The sequence below is a fragment of the Cricetulus griseus genome, assembly GCF_003668045.3.
Source record: "Cricetulus griseus strain 17A/GY chromosome 1 unlocalized genomic scaffold, alternate assembly CriGri-PICRH-1.0 chr1_0, whole genome shotgun sequence".
Lineage (NCBI taxonomy): Eukaryota > Metazoa > Chordata > Mammalia > Rodentia > Cricetidae > Cricetulus > Cricetulus griseus.
In genome coordinates this window covers 172,603,380-172,626,356 of record NW_023276806.1, presented here as the reverse complement: position 1 = coordinate 172,626,356, position 22,977 = coordinate 172,603,380, and the positions used below count along the sequence as shown (strand labels likewise).

The window sequence follows — 22,977 nt, the reverse complement described above, 5'->3', positions numbered from 1 at the left end:
ATGGGGAGAGACCACGGGATGTGTGGGAAGCCTCCATCTGGGCTGCTGGAAAGGGTCTAGAAACGGAGGGTGACATAGCTGCATGGCAAAGTAGATGCACTTAATTCCACAGCAATGTGCATTGGGAAATTATGTGAACCGTGAGATACGCCGTGCTATGTATTTTTAAAATATGTGTTTATTTTTGATAAGTCTGCATGTGTGCCTGGGCATATGTATTTGAGCAACATGCATACAGGAGCCCACAAAGATCAGAAGGTATCAGGTGCCCTGGAACTGGAGTTACAGGCAATTACAGACAGTGTGTGAGCCACCACATAGGTGCTAGGAGAAACCCAGGTCTTCTGCAAGGGCAGCAAACACTCTCACTGCTGAGCTGCCTCTGCAGCCAGGCCTCTTGTCCAGTGTATTTTATCACAGTAAAAAAAGTCTCTAAAAAATTCATCTGAGCCTAAACTTAAAGAGAGGTGCCGGGGAAGCTAGTGTAAAATTCCGTGGTGGGGTATGTATGCAGCCTGCTTCAGGCCCTGGGCTCAACCCTCCGCACACAAACTGAGAAGTTTTAGGCTGAAGCATTTCTCTCTGTTAGGAAGCATTTTCTTTAACCTAACCATTCGAGGGAATGAAGGGACCAGCCCCCCATTTCGGCAGCCATGACAGTAACACGTGCTCGCTATGACCTTGCCTTGGTCTCTAAGAGGTTAGGTGCCTGCCTTGTGGCAAGGAACCAGTCAGAAGTTAGCTGGTGGCACTATGCTTTATGGCTCTGGGTGTGCTTTACGGACAAGTGCACAGCAATGACACGCAGAGCATAGCAACCACCCTGGGAGGGCCTATGGGGCATAACAACCAATTGGCCAATCAACACAGGCCCAAGCCCTCTAAGCCTGGAGGCACACCAATCCTGTGCGTACCCCTAGACACTCCCCTTACGCTGCCCTACAAGATCTTTCTGCAGCCAGTTAGAGGTATCGTTTCTAGCCATCCGCCATGGCGGGTGGGTGAAAGACCCGAGCTAGCATGGGGTTAGCTCATTAAAAAACAATAAAGCCTCATGCAGTTTGCATCAAGCTCTCGAATCTGCCTGGTGATTGGGGTGACCGAGGTTGTGGCCTGGGACCCCCTATACCTGAGTTTTTCCCGGGGGGGGGGGTCTCACAAACTTTATACTCAGAATTCTAATCCAACAACATTATAGGTTTGCTGTTGTTTTATTTCGCTTCAGACAGGCTCTCATGGAGTTCAGGCTGATCTTGAACTCAAGTTCCTCTGGAGTGTTAGTACTAGCATGCTCTACTACACAAGGCTTCTGGTACTTTTGATATGCTGATAGGGGAATATAGGTCATATAGAATTCAGAAGAATACCCCTGGGGCTGAGTTGCAAATGTTATGAAAGAATCAGGGACACCCCCCCAGAAAACTGCAGAGGTCAATATACAGTGAAGCTTTAAAATGGGACTTAGTGATTGTTGTGAGAAGGTGACAGCGAAGCCAGGCAGGCTTTGGAGCCAGGAGAATGATGTTTAGAAGCCCTGGAGAGCTAGAGAAGAAAGCCACTTATGTTAGGGCTATGGTCTGGATATCCCAAATATAATCATTTCATCTGAAACCCATCAAAGCAGAGCTGCACAGTCCAGGGCCCACGGGGGTGCAGACTGCATTTTCTCTGTGACACATCAATTTAAGAAGGTCTCAGAGAATGAGGTCTATTTTCAGCTATCACAAGAAATCAATAACTTGTAGGCTACCCTTACAGTTTAATTCCAGTATTATCAATTGAGGGTTCAAATGTAAATGCCACATCTTCAAAATGACTCTCCAAGAACCCTAATCTAAAGGTGTCCACACCGTTGCCCCCTTATAGCACTTAACATAGTTTGTAATGTACACTTGTACAATCATGGCTCGCCATGACTATCAGCCCCAAGTCAAGGCTGTATCTATCTGCTCAGCTCATCACTCAACTCAGTGCCTAGTGAAGGCCTGGCAAAGAAACACCTGCAAAGGCTACAGCCAAGGAGCTAAAATGTCCTCCCTACTATTTCACTGTCAATTGGCTATAATTACTTCAGGGCCCATTTAGAAATGCTTTTTTTTTCCTCTTTGTTGTTGGACTCTAAACATGCAGGTTTTGTAATCATTGTTTTGTTTTTAAATATTGTGTGTGTGTGTGTGTGTGTGTGTGTGTGTGTGTGTGTGTGTGTGTGTGTTCGTGTGTGTCTGTGCCCAGTGAAGCCAGACAGGGTGCTGAATCACCAGGAGCTGGAGACACAGGCAAGTATAAACTGCACCCCACAACGGTAGCAAGACCTCTTAACAGCTGAGACATCTCTCCAGTCCCCATTCAGGATCTGGGAAGATATATTGCTAATGGTTTCTAGCTACATTGTGTTCTGTGAAAAAAATGTTTAATGTTTAGGATTTGTCATCAACGTCATATAATCAATTTTGACCTGGTCAGTTATTTTTACTATGCACTTGCAAACAATTTTTACTTTCTCTATTGTATATAGTCTATACAGGTTTTACTATATTAAGCTGATTACTTGTTAGTTAAACCATTTACAGCTTTTTTTTATCCTGCTTGAATAAGCAGCCTTTAAGAGAGATGTCTTTCCTATTATATCTTTTATTTATTTGTTTTTTGAGACAGGGTCTCACTATATAACCCTGGCTGGCCTGAAACTCACTCTGTAGACCAGGCTGGCCTCAAACTCATAGAGCTCTCCCTGTTTCTGCCTCTAAAGTGCTATAGTGTCTGGGAAAAACCAAACCAAACCAAAACAAAACAAAAACAAAAACAAAAAGCAAACACAACTCCCACCCTAATTTGCTTTTAAAGGCTAATTAGAGTGAACGGTGCAATTAGTCCCAAAGTCCCAAGAACAAACTCCTTCTGAAGCAGGGAGAATCCCATATTTGCATCACGGGCTTCAGGGCTTAACCATTGTTGTAGCTCCCTTCTCCTGAGAGTAACTGGGTCTTCCCCCCAGTTAAAGCACTGAAGGTGAAGGATGAACAGAAGCAGACAGCAGTAGGGTGTGGGGGCCAGTAGCAGCGAGTCAGGAGTGGCTTACTTACATACACCACTGAAAAGATCCCACTGTACCGCTTTGTTTTAACCCCAAACAGGTATTTTAACATGGAGGTGAACACGTGCACAGCGGCCGCCGTGGTAAACCCTCGCACCAGAGGCTCCGTGAGGTAGATGGCCACAAATCCAAACCTACAGACGCCTAGACAAAACTACAGTTTTTAAAATGACAAAGAAACAAACAAATAGCACGGTGAGTTAGGAAATGACAATCAACAGAGCACTTGCGATGTTTTTACTAGGTCACTTCCTAAGCCTATAGACTTGTACCTGTGGCCGCTAACTGATCACTGGAGTCCCTCAGAATCTTGGCCACGCTTCCACTCTGCCTGTGAGGGGCTCATTCATGCAGCCCATACACAATGCCATTCCCCCCGCCCCAAGCTCATAATGGAGGCCTCTTCCCCAAACTACCACCCCGTCAATCAAACTTGTTTTGCTTTTGGGATATATCTGGAACAAAGGGGAGTTTGCTGGTCATTCTTCGTGGTTAAGGACCTGGAGCTCCTAGCTTTGGAGTTTTGCTGTCTGACTCTGCGCACACATAGTGAGACCAGCTAAGAGAATTCACTAGGCATTTCATAGATGAACAAACCAAAGTCTATCTCCCCATACTGGAGTCTCACCTGAATGATCCCTGAAAGTAAGGTCACAGACATGGCGACTTTCACTCTTAACGCATCTCTGGCTTCAGTACCATTGGTTGCATTTACTCCTCCTGGGATGACTATATCGTCTGGTACTAACCGAACTGCCACACCACCAATCATCAAGCTAATAACAGCAAAAGGGCCTGGAACAGAGTGGCATGGATGAGCACTGTGCAGGAGCTGGAGAAGCTAATCCAGTACTCTGCTGTGATGACCATAAATGAACCCTGCTCAGGGCCTTAGAACTTCGTTTTAACCAAAAAAATGACCCTGGGTCATTTTAATGAACAGCAGGGGCCCTGAGTGACTTCTGAGGTTCCTATGCTCACAGGTCAGCTTGTCTCTTCAACAGAAGGATTGTGTGCCTGCTTTCTACCCAAAAGTCTGGTGTGAATGTAGTTAATAGCCTGGTGACCTGTACTATCTGTGGGGACAGACAACCCCTCAATCCTCCAGGCGATTATATTTATCCCAAATTCTTCTCCCAGTGACCTTTATCTTTAGCATTGTTTCTTAATCAATAGTTAGAGGAGATGTTACACATACTTTGAGGCCTGATGACCTCTATGTTATCTATATGACCGAGAACATGCCAGATCCTAGGCCCTTAAGCTATAAAACCCATCTTCACGGTAGAGGCCGCATGTACTTTGCAAAGGAGTTTGGATATAGTCATACCTTAAGCGTCACTGTGCACACGGGATTGAGATAATTGTTACCAAAATTGCACTATACTTAAATATGTCTGAAATAAATTTCCTGGAGTTAGACTTTAGAAATTTGAACCAGTACCGGCTAACTAAGCCATGCTGAACTGGATTTCCCTCTCACCTCATGTGGATCCTTTCCCAGCAAGCTTGTGGCGTTTGTGGGGATCTCCACAGAGATACCTCAGGGCTGGGGAATAGCTCTGTTGGTGAATTGCCCACTTTGTAAGCTTGAGGACCTGAGTTAGGATCTCTAGCGCCTGCGTAACATCTGGTGTGGTAGTGTGCATGTAACTCAAGTGCTGAGGGAGGAGGTGGAATGGAGAAGTGGATCCTTACAGCTCACTTGTCAACCAGTCTAGCCAAGCGTGAACTCTGGGTTCAGTGAGAGACTTCCCCTCAAGCTATGAGGTGGAGAATAATAGCAGAAGACACCTGTCGTTCACCTCTGGCCTTCACATACTGTGCACGTGCATACATGTGCATTCATATACATGTGCATTCATACACACACACACACACACACACACGCACACGCACACGCACACGCACACGCACAAACACAAACACACACACACGCACACGTCAACATGTGGAGAAAGAGGTGGGCATTTTACTTCATAGCTCATTGTGATAATCACAGGACAACTTATGGGAGTCAGTTCTTTGCCTCTAGTGGGTCCCAGGGATTGAACTCAGGTCGTCAGTCTTGGAGGCAGGCTCCTTTACTGGCTGGGCCATCTTACCAGTTCAAGGGCTTGCAAACTTCTGCTGGAGCTTGGGTCACCATGTGTGAGGAAGCTCCAGCAGGACCATGGGGGCAAGCTCTGAGACCACAATAGATGAGAGATGAAGGGGAGATGGGAAGAAAGGCGGAAGCCGGAAGAAAGGTAGTTACCTAGGTGAGTCCTCCTGAGATGCCGATCTCCAAGGACTGGGAGAGATAGTAAAATGATTGTTTTTCAGTAATCCTATTTTTTAAAATTTATTTTTAAAAGTTATATACAACATGAGCTGCTAAGTTGGGTGGCATTTGTTACCAAGCCATAGATATCTAAAACGCTGTCTGAGTTTGTTTGCAGCTGGCGGCCTCACAAAGCTCTAGCATTATAATTAAATTCCATGCATCTGCTCCTAAATGCACTGAAGAGAGGACGTGTATAGTTCAGAGCTTAAAGTATGATGAAATGCAGATGTGTGCAAGGTGATTAGGAGCCCTGAGTATCACTACTAAAATAAATAAGAAGGAAAACTAGACTCAAGCAAAGTATATTGGGAAATAAAGCATTAATCTCAATTTAAAGCTTTAAACAATTGCTCTTTATGCAAGAAAATTGCCCATTTAATTAACCCAAAATTATTAGAAAGCTATTAATTTTAGAAATCTTGGAGAAGGGGGAGGAGGAGGAGGAAGAAGAAGGAACACACACGTGTTTTCCCACTGCTGGGGAATGAACCAGGGTTTCAGTGCTCAACTATTGATGTACTAGGGGGCAGAAGCATTTTTAAAGCAAGTAATGAGTGTGCAGTCACAAAAGTTTTACTAAGCAGGAATAACAAGCATATTGCAAAGCTTGGAAAAAAGTTGTAAATTTTTACCTATTGATATGTGTCTGGAGGTTCCAAAGAAACAGTACATGATAACAGGGTAAAATGAAGAATACAGGCCAAACACTGGAGGCACAGCTGCCAGCATCGCAAAGGCTAAGCCTGCAGGGTCAGAAGGCACAGATGGGTAATGGTTAGCCAACAGCAGGGAGTGTCCCTTTTCACCTCTTGTTCTCTGGTGAACAGGTGATAACCTCTTCTGCCCTAACCCCATGAGCAATCTTGTGTCCACATGGTCCTGACTACAGCATTGTGTCGCCTAATCCTGACGGTAAACTTGACAGACCTAGAATCACTGAAGAGAAGCCTCTGGGCTGGGCTGTGAGGGATAAGGTTAATGGAGGTGGGAAAACCATTCTAGATGTGGGTTTCATCACTCCCTGGGGTTAAGTCCTGGACTGGTTTAGAAGGAGCAAGCAAGCTAAGCAGCATTGTTCATCTCTTGCTGCTTCTTGACTGCAGATGCAATGTGACCAGCCACCTCAAACTCTGGTACTCTGCTACTCTGTCTTCCTCACATGATGACTGTATCCTAGAACTGATTACAAAGGAAGCCTGTGAGTTACTTTCGTCCCATATTCTGTCACAATAGTGAGGCGAGTAACTAACACAGGCAGTTTGTTTTGTCATCTCCCTTTTGCGAGTGGGTGGAGTTTTCGGCCTCCTGTCACAGATCAGAGTAGAAAAATGTCTCTTGACTGGTACGGTAAATGATCCATACAGATGATGCTCTCTGGAATGGGATGCTGGAGGGTTCTCCAGAGACTCCTTTGGTACCAGCATCCTCCACTGGCCCCTCCACCCCGCCCTTCCACCTGACTCCCAGACTCCACTGCTTGTCTCTCATCAGAAGTTGTGCTCTCCTGAGCTTCTCTGTTGCCATATGCTCATTTTGTAGACAGTCTTCTTGGACAGGTATCTTCCAAGTAGGTCAAGCCTGGTTCACTTCTAGATTTGCACTTTTCCAACCAGAACACTTGAGATTTTTTTTTCTGAGACTTTTACAGTAGAGGTCACAGCCTTTAGAGGGTGCTGCTAAAATTCCTTCCCTTGGGGAGTGACATGAATAGCATCTACTTCCTCCTAAGGTCCCAACAACAGAGAGGTGCCATTCAACCAAAGCACACTCAGAGACACCTACAGAGTAATGGGTGACAGGCTACAGGCTGGAGCACGGACCACCTTAAGGCAGCCACGCTGGAAGCTCTGTGCCCAGCAGGGATGAAGGCTTCCCCATGGCTCTGTGGATGGAATCCCTTCCCCTCGTCTGACTTCTAGCCCAGTGGTTCTCAAGCCTTTCATAGATTTCCTCATGTTGTAGTGACCCAACTATAACACTATTTTGTTGCTACTTCATAAGTATAATTTTGCTATAGTTATGAATTGTAATGTAAATATCTGATAGGCAACTCCTGAAGGGGTCACTAACCACACATTGAGAACGGCTGCTCTAATCTCTCCCAGGGACTCTGGACCCGGGTGCTCTGAGGGGAGAACTGCACACAGCTTGGCGGGAGGGACAGTTGGATGCATAGGTGAGGCTCCCTGCCCCTCCTTCCAGGAGGAACACCTGGAGCAAGCCCTGCTGGGATGGTCTTTGGCATGTAGGCTTAACTGGATTCCAGAAGATGGTTACAGTTTGGCCAGAAGATAGTCCTACACAATGGGGGCCTTTTATCATTCTTTTCATTCAGTCCCAGACAGTTTATGTCAGTCTTTGCATCACACTTTGCCTGTCAACATCCCCTAATTTTTAAAAATAGACCTTTTTATTTTTCCTGAGATGTTTTAGGCTCACAATACATTGACTAGATTGTATAGTTCTCATGTTCTTCCCGGCCCCTCACATGTTTTCCCCACTCTCAAGGCTCCTCACCTCACAGTGGAACATTTGCTACAAATGATGAGCCTGCACTGAAGTGTGGTGATATCTTTCTTGCACATAAAACCCTGTCTGGGGGTCAGAGATTGGAGCTTGCCACTAGCTAACCATAGAGTTCTGGAGGTCTATACAGACAGACAGGAAGTGACATAGCTGGGCAGAAACAGGGTATAAGGAGGGAGAAACAGGAAATCGCTGTCTTCTCTGACCCCTAGACAGGCTTTATTTGTGCAAGAAAGATATCACCACACTGAGTCATCATCTCCCAAAGTTTATGTTTGGGCTCAATTTGGTGTTGTGTGTCCTCTGTAAATGTCCGTGATGTCACCTCTTACCAAATAGTTCTCTTTGGCCCCCGATCCTCTAAACTTCCTTGTCTGTCATTTCTCACAAATCTCTAGTCACCACTGATCTTTTTACTGTCTCCAAAGATTGCCTTTTTCAGAGCATCACATAATTGGGAATCACATACCACTTAGCCCTTCCAGGTCCACATCTTTTACTTAGAAATATTTGATCATGTTTCTCCTATGTCTTTCCAGGGCTTGAAAAGCTCTCTTCTTTTCTCTCTCCTTTTCCCCCAAAGCTGAGGACCGAACCCAGGGCCTTGAGCTTGCTAGGCAAGTACTCTACCGTTGAGCTACATCCCCAGCCTAGAGCTCATTTCCTTTTAATGATGAGGAGTGGTTCATCTTCTGGATACAAACCATAGTTTTGTTGTTGTTGTTGTTGCTTGTTTGTTTTTTAATTTATTACCTATTCAAAGACATCTTGCTTCCAAGGATTGGCCATTATGAATAAGGCTGCTAGAAACATCCCTTGAGGATTTACTTGAAGCCTTTCTTTCTTTCTTTCTTTCTTTCTTTCTTTCTTTCTTTCTCTTCCCTCCTTCCTTTCTCTCTCCCACCCTTCCTTCCTTTTTAAAAACAGTTTTGTGTTTCATACTGAGTGAGGTAACCCAGTCACAAAAAGACAAACATAGTATGTATTCACTCATATACTCATATATGGATATTAGACATAGAGCAAAGGATTACCAGCCTACAATCAATCCACACCTCCAGAGAAACAAGGAAACAAGGAGGACTCTAAGAGAGACATACATGGTCCCCCAGTGAAGGGGAAAGGGACAAGATCTCCTGAGCAAATTAGGAGTATGGAGTGGGGGGGGGAGCGAGAGGGAGCTGGGAGAAAGGGGGGAGAAGAGGAGCAGAGAGGAAGACACGAGAGAGCAGGAAGGTTGAGTCAGGGGAAGAATAGAGGAGAGCAAGAAAAGAGATACCATAATAGAGGGAGCCATTATAGGTTTAAGGAGAAATCTGGCACTAGGGAAATGTACAGAGATCTACAAGGATGACATCAACTAACAATCTAAGAAATAGTGGAGAGGCTACCTTAAATGCTCTTCCCCTATAATGAGATTGATGACTACTTTAAATGCCATCCTAGAGCCTTCATCCAGTAGCTGATGGAGGCAGAAGCAGAGATCCACAGCTAAGCACCAAGCCAAACTCCTGGAATCCAGTTGCAGAGAGAGGAAGGAGGGATGAGCAAAGGGGTGAAGACCAGGCTGAGGAAACCCACAGAAACACTGGCCTGAGCAAGTGGGAACTCATGGATCCCAAACTGATAGCTGCAGAATCAGTATAGGCTCGAACCAGGCCCCCTGAACGTGGGTGTCAGTTAGGAGGCCTGGGCAGGCTATGGGGCCTCTGTCAGTGGAACCAGTATTTATCCCTAGTATATGAATGGATTTTGGGAGCCCATTCCCTATGGAGGGATACTCTCTCAGCCTAGATACATGGGGGAGGGCCTGGGCCCTGCTCCAAATGATGTGACAGATTTTGATGATCCTCCATGGAAGGCCTCACTCTTACTGGGGCGTGGATGGAGGATAGGGTGGGAGGCCAATGGGGGGGCATGGGAGGGTGGGAGGGAGAGGGAACTGGAATTGATATGTAAAATAAGATTGTATCTAAATTAAATAAAAAAAATATAAAAAAGAGTCTGGCTGGGCATTGATGGTGCACGCCTCTAGTCCCAGTGCTCGGGAGGCAGAGACAGGCAGAACTCTGTGAGTTCGAGACCAGCCTGGTCTACAAAGCAAGTTCCAGGACAGGCTCTAAAGCAATACAGAGAATCCCTGTCTTGAAAAAACAAAAACAAAAACAAAACAAAACAACAAACAAACAAACAAACAAAAACAAAAAAGAGTCTGGTTTTTAGAGCTGTTAGGCTGTTTTTCACTCAAGAGTTAGGTGGTGGTCTCTACCGACTCCAGGGGTGGCCTGGGCTCTTGCACCCTGCTTACTCGTTTTAAGTGGAAAGGAATGCATAAGGTGTCACTTCTTTCTAGAAAGTTCTTATTCCATGTTGTGCATCTGTCTCCTCTTCCCTCGAATTCTGTGGGAGTGACACATGGTTGTCACCCACCGCTGTGCATTGGATTTGGCATCCCTGAAATATGTAAATGATAAGCAGTGTGTCCTCAGCTTTGAGATCTCAGCAAAATTTCTGGGACACCTGGAAAATGCATCTACTGCATTTTAATGCTCTGAAGGAAAACAGCAAATGAAGAGTTGGAAAGTGTCCCTGCTTCATATGCAGTGATGGAGTCACTCTGGTATCTATCACCCTCTAAAAAAGTTATTCTAGCAAAAAAATCTCATGCACTGTTTGGAGAGCCAGAGTGTTATTCCAAGGCCCTGGCTGGGGATCAGCAGTCCTCTGCCTCATGCTGCTCTCTTCTCTCCATTTTCTTAAACCAGGGCTTCTCAACAGACAGCAATTTTGCTCCACTCTAGAGACATTTTTTACCATGACAGCAGTGCTCTTGCCAGCTGGGATCAGAGGTCAGGAAGCTGCTAGCATCCTACAGCACATGGCTGTCCCTCAACAATGGAAATGGCACGGGGCTGAGAGACTTAGTGCCATAGTTCAGTATCCTGCAGGGTGTCTGTTGTGGCTTTCAATTCCTAACTTAACAATTTTGAATAGAAACCATAGACTTTCAGGTATTTCAGCTTCTCCTTCTACAATGACAGGCCTTTTTCATTGCCACTAAATGTTGTTTCCCTGGTATTCACATGGTTTACTACTCCTGTCTTGCTTTGTTTTCCATTTAGGCTGATTTCTTGCAGAATTTCTCCTGGACAGCTCTTCTCTGTTCATACTCTTCCTTCTGGAAGCCTGACTAGATGAATTATGGCACATGGAGACTGATCATTGGTGTTATTTTTTCTTTTCTTTATTAATTTATTTTTTACATTCCAATCTCAGTTCTCCCTTCCTCCTCTCCTCCCACTCCCCATACTCCCCCCTTTTCATCTGCTCCTCAGAGAGGGTAAGGTCTCCCATAGGAAGTCAACTAAGTCTGTTCCATCATCTGATTGAGGCAGGACCAAGGCACCTCTCCACCCCCACGCCCCTGTGTCTAGGCTGGGCAAGGTATCTCTCCATATAGAATTGTCAGTTTGTGCATTAGAGTTAGATCTTGGACCCACTGCCAGTGGCCTCATATATTGTCCCAGTCACACCATTGTCACCACTATTAAGGGAGTATAGTTTGGTCTTATGCAGGTTCCCCATTTGTCAGACCAGAGTCAGTGATATCTCACTAGCTCGGGTCAGCTGATTCTGTGGGTTTCCCCATCATGGTCTTGGCGTCTTTGTTCATATTATTGCTCTTCCCTCACTTCGATTGTACTCCAGAAGCTTGGCGCATTGGTTAGTTGTGGATTTCTGCCTCTGCTTCCATCTGTTTCTGGAAGAGGGTTCAAGCTTCTCTGGGATTATGGATTATAGACTGGATATGTTTTGCTTAATGTCTGGTATCCACTTATGAATAAGTACTTGCTGTATTTGTCTTTCTGGTTTGGGGTTACTGCACTCAGAATGCTTTTTTTTTTTCTAGTTCTGTCTATTTGCCTGAGAATTTTAGGATGTCATTGTTTCTTACTGCTGAGTAGTACTCCATTGTGTAAATATACCACATATTTTTAAATCCATTCTTCACTTGAGGGGCATCTAGGTTGTTTCCAGGATCTGGCTATTATAAACAATGTTGCTATGAACATAGTTGAGCAAATGTTGTTGTGGTGTGAATGTGCCTCCTTTGAGTATATGCCCAACAGTGGTATTGCTGGGTCTTGGGATAGGTTGATCCTTAATTTTCTGAGAAATTGCCATACTGATGTCCACAGTGGCTGTAAAGTTTGCACTCCCACCAGCCATGGAGGAGTGTTCTCCTTTCTCCACATCCTCTCCAGCATAAGCTGTCATTTGGATTTTTCCTGTGATGAATATGCAATGCCCTTCTTTATCTTTTTTGATTGATTTTAGTTTGAAGTCTATTTTGTTAGATACTAGGCTAGCTACACCAGCTTGTTTCTTAGGTCCATTTGATTGGAATTTTTTTCCCCATTACTCTGAGGTAATGTCTGTCTGTGAGTTTGAGGTGTGTTTCTTGTATGCACTAGAAGGATGGATTCTGTTTTCATATCCAATCTGTTAGTCTGTATTTTTTATAGGAAAATTAGATCATTTATATTAATGGATATTAGTGACCAGTGATTGCTAGTTCCTGCTATTTTTGTTTTTGTTGTTGGACATGGCATTGTGTGTTCCATTCCCTTCTTTGGGGTTTGCTGCTATAAACTCATCTTATTTCCTGTGTTCTTGTGGGTATAGGTATTTTCTTGGGATCGAATTTTCCTTCTAGTACTTTCTGTAGGTCTGGGTTTCTGGATAGGTATTATTTAAATTTGGTTTTATTATGGAATATCTTGTGGGTATCCATATGGATATGGAATTCAATATCCATCTCTGGTTATTGAATGTTTTGCTGGGTAAAGTAGTCTGGGCTGGCATCCATGGTCCCTTAGTGTCTGCATAACCTCTCACCAGGACCTTCTGGCTCTCACTGTTTCTGTTGAGAAGTCAGGTGTAATTCTGATAGGTTTGCCTTTTTATGTTACCTGGCCTTTTTCCTTTTTGGCTCTTAATATTATTTCTTTATTTTGTATGTTTATTGTTTTGATTATTATGTGGTGAAGAGACGGTCCAGTCTATTTGGTGTTCTGTAAGCCTCTTGGATCTTCATAGGCATGTCCTTCTTTAGGTTGGGAAAATTTTCTTCTATGCTTTTGCTGAATATATTTCCTGTGCCTTTGAGTTGGACTTCTTCTTCTGCTATCCCTATTATTCTTAGGTTCAGTCTTTTCATGGTGTCCAGGATTTCTTGCATGTTTTGTGTTAAGGATTTGTTAAGGATTTAATCTTTTCTTTGGCTGATTAATCTATTTCCTCCAAATTATTTTCAATGCCTGAGATTCTCTCTTCCGTCTCTTATATTCTGTTGTTTATACTTGTGCATTTGTGGTTCCTGATCATTTATCTAGTTTTTCCATTTCCAGAATTCCCTCAGTTTGTGTTTTCTTTATTGCTTCTATTTCAGATTTCATGTCTTGAATCGTTTCCTTCACTTGTTTGATTATTTTTTCTTAGTTTTCTTTAAGGGATTTGTTTCTATCTTCCAATTTTTTGTTTGTCTTTTCCTCTATTTCTTTAAGGGAATTTTTCATTTCCTGTTTAAGGGCCTCAATCATCCTCTTAAGTTATTTTTTTTAAGTCATTTTCTTCTACTTCATCTGTGTTGGGATGTTCAGGTCTTGCTGTTGTAGCACCACTAGTTTCTGGTGGTGCCTTATTACTCTTTATATTGTTGAATGTGTTCTTACCTATGTCTATGCTATGCATCTTTTCCTCTAATTGGTATAGGTGGAGCTTCAGGGGTTCTCTCTCTCTTCGATTGGTATAGTTTGGTCTGTGGCTCCTTCAGGCACAAGTAGAGCAGAGCTTCCGGTGAATGCTCCTCCTGGTATAAGTCGGCCCAATGCTCAGGTGGTCAGTGTTATTCTTTTATTTAAAAAGAAGAAAAGAGAAATGCTGAGACTTAAGAGATGTTGATTGGTTTATTATAAGGCCCGGCAGAGTAGGGAGACTTAAGAGAAGAGGAACAGGGGTAAATGGCTGACTGCCATGGCCGGTCGCCATAGAGAGGCAGGGAGAGCGGGTAGGTGAGGAAGAGTAGAGAGGAAGCAGAGAGGAAGCAGAGAGAGTAAATGGGCAGGGGTCTGTCTTTTTAAAGGGGTCCTCTGCACCTGCATGCAGACTTAGTTCCCATGGAACCTTGGGCTGACCAGGGTACTGCCTGTTCCACCAGGTAACAGGGGCAGGCCAGCATAATGCCTGAACCTTTCAGTCAGTCCTTGAGGTGCCGGTGGACGCTCCTCCCGTTGGAGATGTAGATAGGGCTAAGGGTCCAGTAGTCGATGTAGTAGTGGGGTATCTCCCATTGATAAATGGCAGTGGATGCTTGCTGGGACACAGGTGCTGTCTCCCAGAGGAACTTTTTGCAATAGTTTCTGGAAGCTACTGCTGGAAAGCGCTGCTGTTGCTTCACCCAGTGATCACTCCTCCCTTCTGGGCCTGAGGATGGGGCCTCCCTCTGACGCTGCTGCTCCAGTTTTGAAGCTTGGGCCCTCCTCTGAGGCTGCTTCTGGGCTGGGATTCAGGCCTCTCACTGACGCTGCTCCTAGTTCTGAAGCTCTGGCCTCTCTCTGAGGCTGCTGCTCTGGTCCTGAAGCTCCGGCCTCCCTCTGACTGGTGTTAATCTTCTTTTTCTAGCTACTGATTTATTTATGTTTCCCGAAGATTTCCTCTACTTTAATTTCCAACCCTCTACCAAATGTTATTCTGGGAACCATCTCAGGTCTGGTTTTGGTGAGCTCTGACCGATTCTCCAATGGTTATTTTAATAACAACAACTCATGAGTATTTCATATATGCAGCGGGATTTTCTTGACTCTTTAAAGATTTACCTCTCTGTTATTTGTTTCTGATAAGTTCATTCTTTGTTTCCATAAAATGTTTGTTTTATATTGTAAGTGCGTGTGTGTTGTGCAGATGCGTGTTCCTGTGTGCATACTTGTGCCATGGTGCACACACATAGTCCAGGGGATAACTCCATCCCCTCAGGTCTCCCTCCTCCCTATGCAGGTCACCAGGCTGTCGCAGTTAGTGTCTTTATCCACCAAACCATCCTGCCGGCCCTAGTTTATTCTTCTGGGTTGTCTCCCTTTTCTGCTTTCTCTTCTCTCACCTGGGGATTGAACCTAGGGCTTTGCTGTGCTCTACCACCAAGCTCACTTTTACTTTTTATTTTCAGACAGGAGCTTGCTGTTTCTCAGGCTGAATTGAGGCTTCTCTGTAGCCTAGGGAGGCTATGATCATGTAACCCTCCTGCCTCAGCCTCTGAATAGCAAGGGTTACAGGCCTAGTCCCCAGGCCAGGCTAACCTTTGTCTTTATTAAAGCTTCATGAGAAATATCACTTCATTGGTTGGTGAGTTTTATTCTAGGGCAACTCTGTGCCCAGCCAGCATCTTCACTAGAGGACTTTCAGTTGTCACTGTCTGGTGCCTGTGCTCCTGGCACACTGCCTTCCTCTTAACCCTTTAACTACACTCAGCTCTTTCACGGACCACACCTTAACTCATGCTGTTCCTTCTGTCTGAAGTGCTTTCCCCCTGTTTTCACCACCTGAGGTCTCAGCTCACATGGACTTTTAAAAACTCTTGACTTTTTTGGGTCACTTTCTCCTTCTCTTACTCCCTCACCCCGTCTCCTTTTCCAGTCCTCTGTATAGCAGCCCCTACCCACTTTGATGTCTTCCTTTTTCTTGTGTGAACCACTGAGTTTCATTACAGTTGCTTGTACCAATGCATGCTGAATCCATTTTCCAAAGAAATTTTCATTGCTTCTTTACCTAAAATAGCTGATAACAATGTCTCAGTGTCCTGTCTTTTCCTTTATAGTGTTTATACCTTAAAAATGTGTATGTAGCTGGGTGGTGGTGGCACATGCTTTTAATCCCAGCACTCGGGAGGCAGAGGCAGAGGCAGGTGGATCTATATGAGTTAGAGGCCAGCCTGGTCTACAGAGAGTTCCAGGACAGCTAGGGCTACATAGAGAACCCTGTCTCGAAAAACAAAACAAAAAATGTGTATGTACCTTTATTTGTTTCTTGTCTCGGTCCCAAATTGAACAGTTACTTAGCTTTCTAGGGAAAGGGGAACCAGACATACGCTTGATGAGTATGTATTGGTTAGGATGAACAGACTGAGGTTTTTGGGTTTTTCTTCTTCTTCTTCTTCTTCTTCTTCTTCTTCTTCTTCTTCTTCTTCTTCTTCTTCTTCTTCTTCTTTTTTTTTTTTTTTTTTTTTTTTTTTTTTGAGGCAGGGTTTTTTCACTATGTAGCCCTGGATGTCCCAGAACTTGATATTTGGACCAAGTTGGCTTTGAAATCACAGTGTTCCATCTGTTTTAGGATTAAGGGTGTGTGCCATCATACCTGGCTCACAGATTGGTATTTTCTAATGTTCTTATATTACAGGTAAGACCACAGAGTTGAAAAGAAAATTCAGTACATCATAACCCCTTTTAGTTATGTCATGGGACCAAGAAATTTACCACGACTACACCAAATTGTTGACTGAGCAACTGACTGATCTTCAAATCAGTACCACCACTTTCTACTCTGAGTAGTCCCAAGGCTTCTGGTTTAGAAAGGGAAAAGTTACTAGGACAATATGACCAAACAAACAAACAAACAAACAACAAAAATAACCCCATGAACCTGCAACTGTGAAGATTACAGGTTAAACAATTTTTTGAGGGGATGGAAGCAAGGGAAACAGACAATGAAAGACATACCATGTGCACGCGCGTGCTCAGGCGCGCGCGCGTGCTCACACACACCCAGACACACACACACAGACACACACACACAGAGCGAAAGAGAGAGAGAAAGAGAGAGAGAGAGAGGTATTGCACTAACCTTGGGGAAGCTGAAGCACCCCAGTGCTTATGCCTGAGACCAAGTCACCCAAAACATACTCCTTGAATTTGTATGCTGGCAACCACTTAGTGATGGGCAGGAACATGTAAATGATGTTTCTTATTTTTTTAGGAGTACATCTAAGAAGACAAAGACACAGACAAGGCTGTACGTGAGGAATGTCTCTGTAGAACCATGCTGGGATGTTCTCTATCATTCAGTTCCATGAGTAGTAAGGAGCAACCCACAATCGCTGATTAAGATGCTGCTGACCAGGGTGGGAGACACATGGGAACCAAGACAGAGAGGCTGGACCATCTCTGGGGACAATGGGGGAGGTAGATGTTCTAGAGCTATATGGACAATTTGATAACAGATATGCAAACCTTTTTATAGATGTAAAGCAGAGTAGAAAGCCAATAGACATGGTGAGCTGGTTGGTTTAATTAAACCAACATAACTTAGTCACCCGGGAAGAGAGTCTTTTGTGGGGGGGGGGGTGGAGAGTCTTAATGAGGGTTGTCTAGAACAAATTGGTCTATGGTATGTCTGTGGGGAATTGTCTTGATTGCTAATTGTAGAATAACCCTGTCTACTGTGGCATCATTCACCAAGCAGGGGTCCTGACTAGGATAAGAGAGGAGAGAGCCATCAAGGATTCCCCTGTGTATTCTTCCAGGCTCTTGACTGTGGCCGTGATGATTCAGGTTCTTACCTTGCCTGACTGCAATGATGGAACTGTGAGCTAAATAAATCCTTCCTCCCTATGTTGCTTTTTGTCAGGCTGCATTGTCATAGCAACAGAAATGAAACTAAGGCATGTGGTATTCATGTGACCAATCAAAAGGCTGAGACCAGGGGTGGCTCTGCAGACTGGGAGTGCCCACCATTCATTCTTCCTCCAGTCACCAGAAAGATCCCCTTTATGCCTGTGACCTTGAGCTCTTATAGCAGAATGCTACAGAAGGGGAAATGGATTAGACGTACGTGAATGCCTGTTTCAACTTATCTCCGATGGAATCTGAGACCTTGTCCTTGACATGCAGCCTCTCCTGGAGGACAGGATGACTAAAGATAGGCCTTTCCACGTAGTACTTCTGGGTTGCTGCAGGGATTTCATTTTCCTCAGCATGATCCATGGTCTGTAGTTATTCACCGACAGCAGGAGACAAGCATTTCTGGATGGCCACTAAGGGAGAAATAAAAACCCATTGTATATGGTAAAAGCCATCTGTTCCCTGGGGTGTTCTAGGCTCTGAGGACCTCTCAGAATCCCACAACACTACCCATGATGTTGTGTAGAGTAGGCACTAATATATATAGCAAAAAAAATAAATTTAAAAACCCATAAACCCTATTTATTTATTACTTATTTATTATTAAATAGGTACTATGTAAATGTTCAACAAATGTTCATGTTAAGCTTAGTGACTGTCCTGCAGCCCATAGCCTCTGGTGCCATATCAGTGGAAGTGGGAATCAGGTGAACTCTGGCCTGCTGTGGGTCAAACAAATGGAAAAGGTGGTAAGGTTGGTCCTTACGCTGGCCACACGCACTGGGAAGGTATTTTACTGTCTTTCTTAAGTCTGTGTTTCATTAATACTTGCTACTCTGTTCAGGGCTGAAACTTGTACCCCCTTGATGACTTTCGCAGTAGTGCCTGGTTAAAAGCATCCGTACACTATGATGCCATTTTAAAGTTGGCTATATTTGGAATACTGTAGTGGGTTGCCACCTTGTCCCTTGATACATACTGAAAATTACTTATATAAGTTAAATTATTTGCAAACTAAAAACCCGCCATGGTTGTACACTATGGAGGCATATAGAAGAATACTCATGAGAGAACTACAATAGCAACTGACTTGTATGTAATAAAAACACACGTTTTACACATTAATGGAACAATATATAATAGCTAAAAGAAATAAAGTAACTATATACACATCATCATCAATAAATCTCAAGGGCTTAATTTTTTTAATGAGAATTGAGACACAAATGGGCATTTATATATATAATAAAAGTGAAAAGATTGCAGGGGCTGAGCCGCTGATGCAGAAAAATTGAAAACTCAAGTCTAGCTTGGGCTACATAGTAAGTATCAGTCTAGCCTGGGCTGCACAGAGCAATCCCACCTTTAAAAAAGCCTAGAACTATTTATAACAATGATAAAACAATAATCACAAAGACCAGGGTGGAAAGAAGGTGAGTAAAAGTGGAAAAGGCTATTGTGAGTTTTTAAACAAACTGCATGTGCCATGTTTTAGGATGTGAGAAAGAGTGGGTGAGTCCAGTAACACTTGGTAGTAAGGCTGTGTCAGCCAGACTTTGTCACTGTGATCAAATCTCTGAGCAAAATAACTTAAGGAGGAATTGTTTTTAAATTTTATAGTTTCAGTCCATTTTAGCAGAAGGGCAGGGTGAGACAGCTGCTTGCCTTATGGTAGCCAGGAAGAAGAGAAAAAGAGTGCTGTGGGGGGAGGGAGAGAGAAACGGAGCTCTTTGAAATCTCCAAGGCATGTCCCTAGGGACCTGCTTCTTCCAGCCAGGCCCAACTTCCGGGAGTTTCCAGTGGGGATCAAGTATTCAACACATGAACCTATGGGAGACACCTCCTGTTCAAACTGTAACAGTGGGGCTTGTTACCTGAGTTTTAGTACTTGTTTTTACATTTGGATCATATACACTGTTACAGAAAGTTAAGCACACAAAACTAAACCTAGTGTTCCCCAGGTGAGTTAAGTGGGGGTTAAGTAAGTAGTACATGGTCACATGTGGACAGCTCTGGGATTGTAACTTGATAATTTTGGTTAACACAGCCCCCTCATGAAGAGAAGTCAGGCTTTTAGCTTTTATGAAACTGCAATCACTTCCAATGAGGGGGTGTACTTAAACCATCAAACAAAGACAAACATGTTTAAGGAGACTGAGATTTCAACAGCCTAGAATAAAATGGAATGTTGGTAGAAAGCATGACTACAACCAGGGTGATAGGAAAATACCCTGGAATTTTGGAATGTCTTGTTGCTTTCAGGGTTCATGCTGAAATGTAATTGTCCATTCAAGAACACTTGGATGTGTGGCTGTTATGGGTGGTTAGTTACAGGATTCTACCCTCATGGATGGGATTTGGTGTCCCTTGATGGAAGGGATTTGCCTCTTCTTATGCCATCTGTCCCTGAGGCCACGGTTCATGGTGTTTTGTTATAGCAGCACAAATGAGCCAAAGCAGGAAGAAAAACTCTAGCAAAGGAGGATTTTCACAGGGAAATCTGTAAGGACCACTGTTCAGTCCAGAAGGCCCCTCCAACCCCGTCCACTCAGAGAGTCTGTGAACAAAGGAAAGTTGTCAAAAAGCCCAGCTATGCATTCTTGGAGACTATTGCAGCTTTCTTTCCTGAAGTTGCCAGCCACTCAGTTCTCTACCTAAGTGCTACTTGGGCACAAACCCAGCTTATAGTGGACACATCATCACTCCCTCCTACAATCTATAAAACCTCCCTGCCTTAGCCTGGGTGCACAGCTTCTCTGGCCTCCATCTCCGAGACCAGTGAACCTGCCCAGGAGTTGCTTTGACCTCAATAAACCTGTTCCACTTGTTCAATTCAGCTTGATCTGGCTTACTGCGTTAGTGGAGAACGAATGTGGTGGGGGAAACCTATTAGGAACAATTCTAGACTTTTAGGTAATTAATAATTAAACTTAAAGCCAGAGAAGCTTATTTTTAGTGTATCATACAATATAACCAATATAATACTGTATAAAATAACATGATTGCTAAACCAGTGTTGGGGAATTTCAGATACAGAAAGGATACCTGTTAGTAGTAAACACCTTTCTGAACTTGCCATTTTCATATTGGCCCTGTGTACTCGGAGTCACCAGGGCAGTTTTAACTATACTTGATACCTGACTCCATCACCACAGATTCTGATTTAATTGCTCTGGAAACCAGGCAGGGATGGAGAGTTTTAAAAGCTCTCTCGGGTGTTCTACTGTACAATCGGCCAAGATGGAAAACCATTGACTTAAGCTGGGCGTGAAGGCTCATACAAATAATCTCAGCAGGTGGGAGGCTGAGGACGACTGGGCTACAGAGTGAGAACTTATATCAGAAAACAAACAGTGACAACAAAACTAACACAAAAGCATTGACTAGGAGACAGCAAAACAAAGACTTACTATCTACCTATCGGCCTGACTACCTACCCACCTACTATCTACCCACCCACTTGCCTATCTGCCCACCCATGTATCTATCCACCACCTGTCTACCCGTCTTATCCAAAAATAAAAAAGGAAACATCTGAGTAGGATGTAAACAAGTTATGCAAATACATTGTAGTTCTCTCTTCTTCTGTCTTCCAAATATTTAATGCAAATTACAAAAGAAATACTTGGCTTAGGTTCAAGTTCCATTTTCAACAACTATGTAGCCAAAAAATTTAGAATAATAACTTTTATTCCAGATTTTTTAGATCTGAAACAGCCTTGGAGATTGTTCACTGTAACTTTCCTAGGTGAGAAAATGAATTCACTAAGCTCATTTGGGCAAGTGACTTATCCAAAAACATTTAAAAACACAAACTGTTTCCTATTCAAAGTCATCAAGTTTTAAAGACACAGATCTTTGTAAATAAAAGTTGTCTCAAAATTATTAGCTTTCAGTTAAAAGCTGAAGTTAATTGTTGTACAACTGAGATTTGGTTTGGTTTGTGGATGATGCTCAGCAGTGGGCCTTGGAATTGGGGTCCAGTCCTGCTTCTGCTCTGGGCATCTAAGCAACTTGTTCTGTAAGTACAAAGTGCTATCTGGACCTGAGTGTTCCTAGCCGGGTCACGTGAGCATCAACTCCTAACATTGCCTGTTTTAGCTTACCAGTTTTGGAATCTCTCTCTCTCTCTCTCTCTCTCTCTCTCTCTCTCTCTCTCTCTCTCTCTCTGTGTGTGTGTGTGTGTGTGTGTGTGTGTGTGTGTGTGTGTGTGCACAAGTACATTTAAGAGTGTGGGGAAAACAGCGGAGGACAAACCCAGGAGTTGTCTCTAATGAGCTGTCCATCTTGGTCTATTACTGGGACTTGGACCTCACCAGTTAGACTAGTCTGGCTGGCCAATGAGCTCTGGGCATCTATTTGTCCAGCACTAGGATTACAGGAGCAATGCCTGGCTTTTTACCTGGGTGCTGGGGATTACATCCAGGTCTTCATGTTTATGTGGCCAGTGCTTTGCCAACAGAGATATCTTCTCAAGTCCTGGAATTTGCTATTTTTAAAGTTCATGGAGAGAGAACCATGTTGGCAAAAAGGCTGAGCTTCACGATAGGTCAGCCTGACACACCCAGGGAGAAGAACCCTCAACTGAAGAACTGCCTCCATCAAAGTGACCCATGGCCATGTCTGATTACTAGTTGATGTAGGTGGGCCTGGGCTGTAGAAGAAAGGTTGCTGGATGCAGATCTGGAGTCAGACGATAAGCAGTGTCCCTCCATGGTCTCTCTGCCTTAGTTCCCACCTCTAGGTTCCAGCTTCCATCTCCAGCCCTGACTTTTCTTGAGGATTGGACTGTAAACTTAAGCTGAACTTTACCCTTTCCTTCAAGTTGCTTTGGGGCATGAGGTTTATCACAACAACAGACAACAACTAGAACAGAATCCACTCTGTTGGTCTTTGGTGTCTAGACCTTAGGCTCAGAAATGCTTGCTGAATCCACATGCAAAATAACTTGCTCCCATGGGTCTCGTTCTCCACCTTTACATTTACTTTAAAATCACTTTGTTAAGGTATGATTGACATACAAATACTGTATACAGTTAAAAATCTTGAATTTAGGGATAAGTATATACCTATGAAAATCTCCTTACAATCGACACCAGACACACACCAAGAGCTTCTCTCCCCTCTTTGCTATTATGTGACAAGAACACTTAATTAGCTCTACCTTCTTCATAACATTATGGATGTGTGATGCTAAGTTAATGTGGTACTGTGTGCAGCAGACGCAGTGTTCCCTTTGACTAATGTCGGTAGAACTGTCCACACAGCCGGATGAAGTGCCTCAGGCTCTGAAGGAACCATGACAGCTGGGATTGAATTAGGTTTGCCCCGTGTTCTTACTCTAGCTGCCTCATTGAGCA

The 22,977-nt window shown here is 43.8% G+C and overlaps 1 protein-coding gene across 4 annotated transcripts in view; it reads right to left on the bottom strand.

Annotated features, from left to right (window-relative positions):
* Slc26a5 (solute carrier family 26 member 5) overlaps positions 1-17,980 on the bottom strand; it is a 44,077-nt gene extending 26,097 nt beyond the window's left edge. For 3 of the 4 annotated variants that reach the window (XM_035451799.1, XM_035451800.1, XM_035451801.1), the window contains exons 1-5: positions 17,829-17,980; positions 16,842-16,981; positions 6,053-6,163; positions 3,723-3,889; positions 3,084-3,248 (exon numbers count right to left, since the gene is read on the bottom strand). In XM_035451799.1, the coding sequence (XP_035307690.1) occupies positions 3,084-3,248; positions 3,723-3,889; positions 6,053-6,163; positions 16,842-16,981; positions 17,829-17,980 (735 nt within the window). The remainder of the gene's footprint in view (positions 1-3,083; positions 3,249-3,722; positions 3,890-6,052; positions 6,164-16,841; positions 16,982-17,828) is intronic. The other variant, XM_035451802.1, reaches the window with a different exon arrangement.
* Between the last annotated feature and the right edge of the window lie 4,997 nt (positions 17,981-22,977).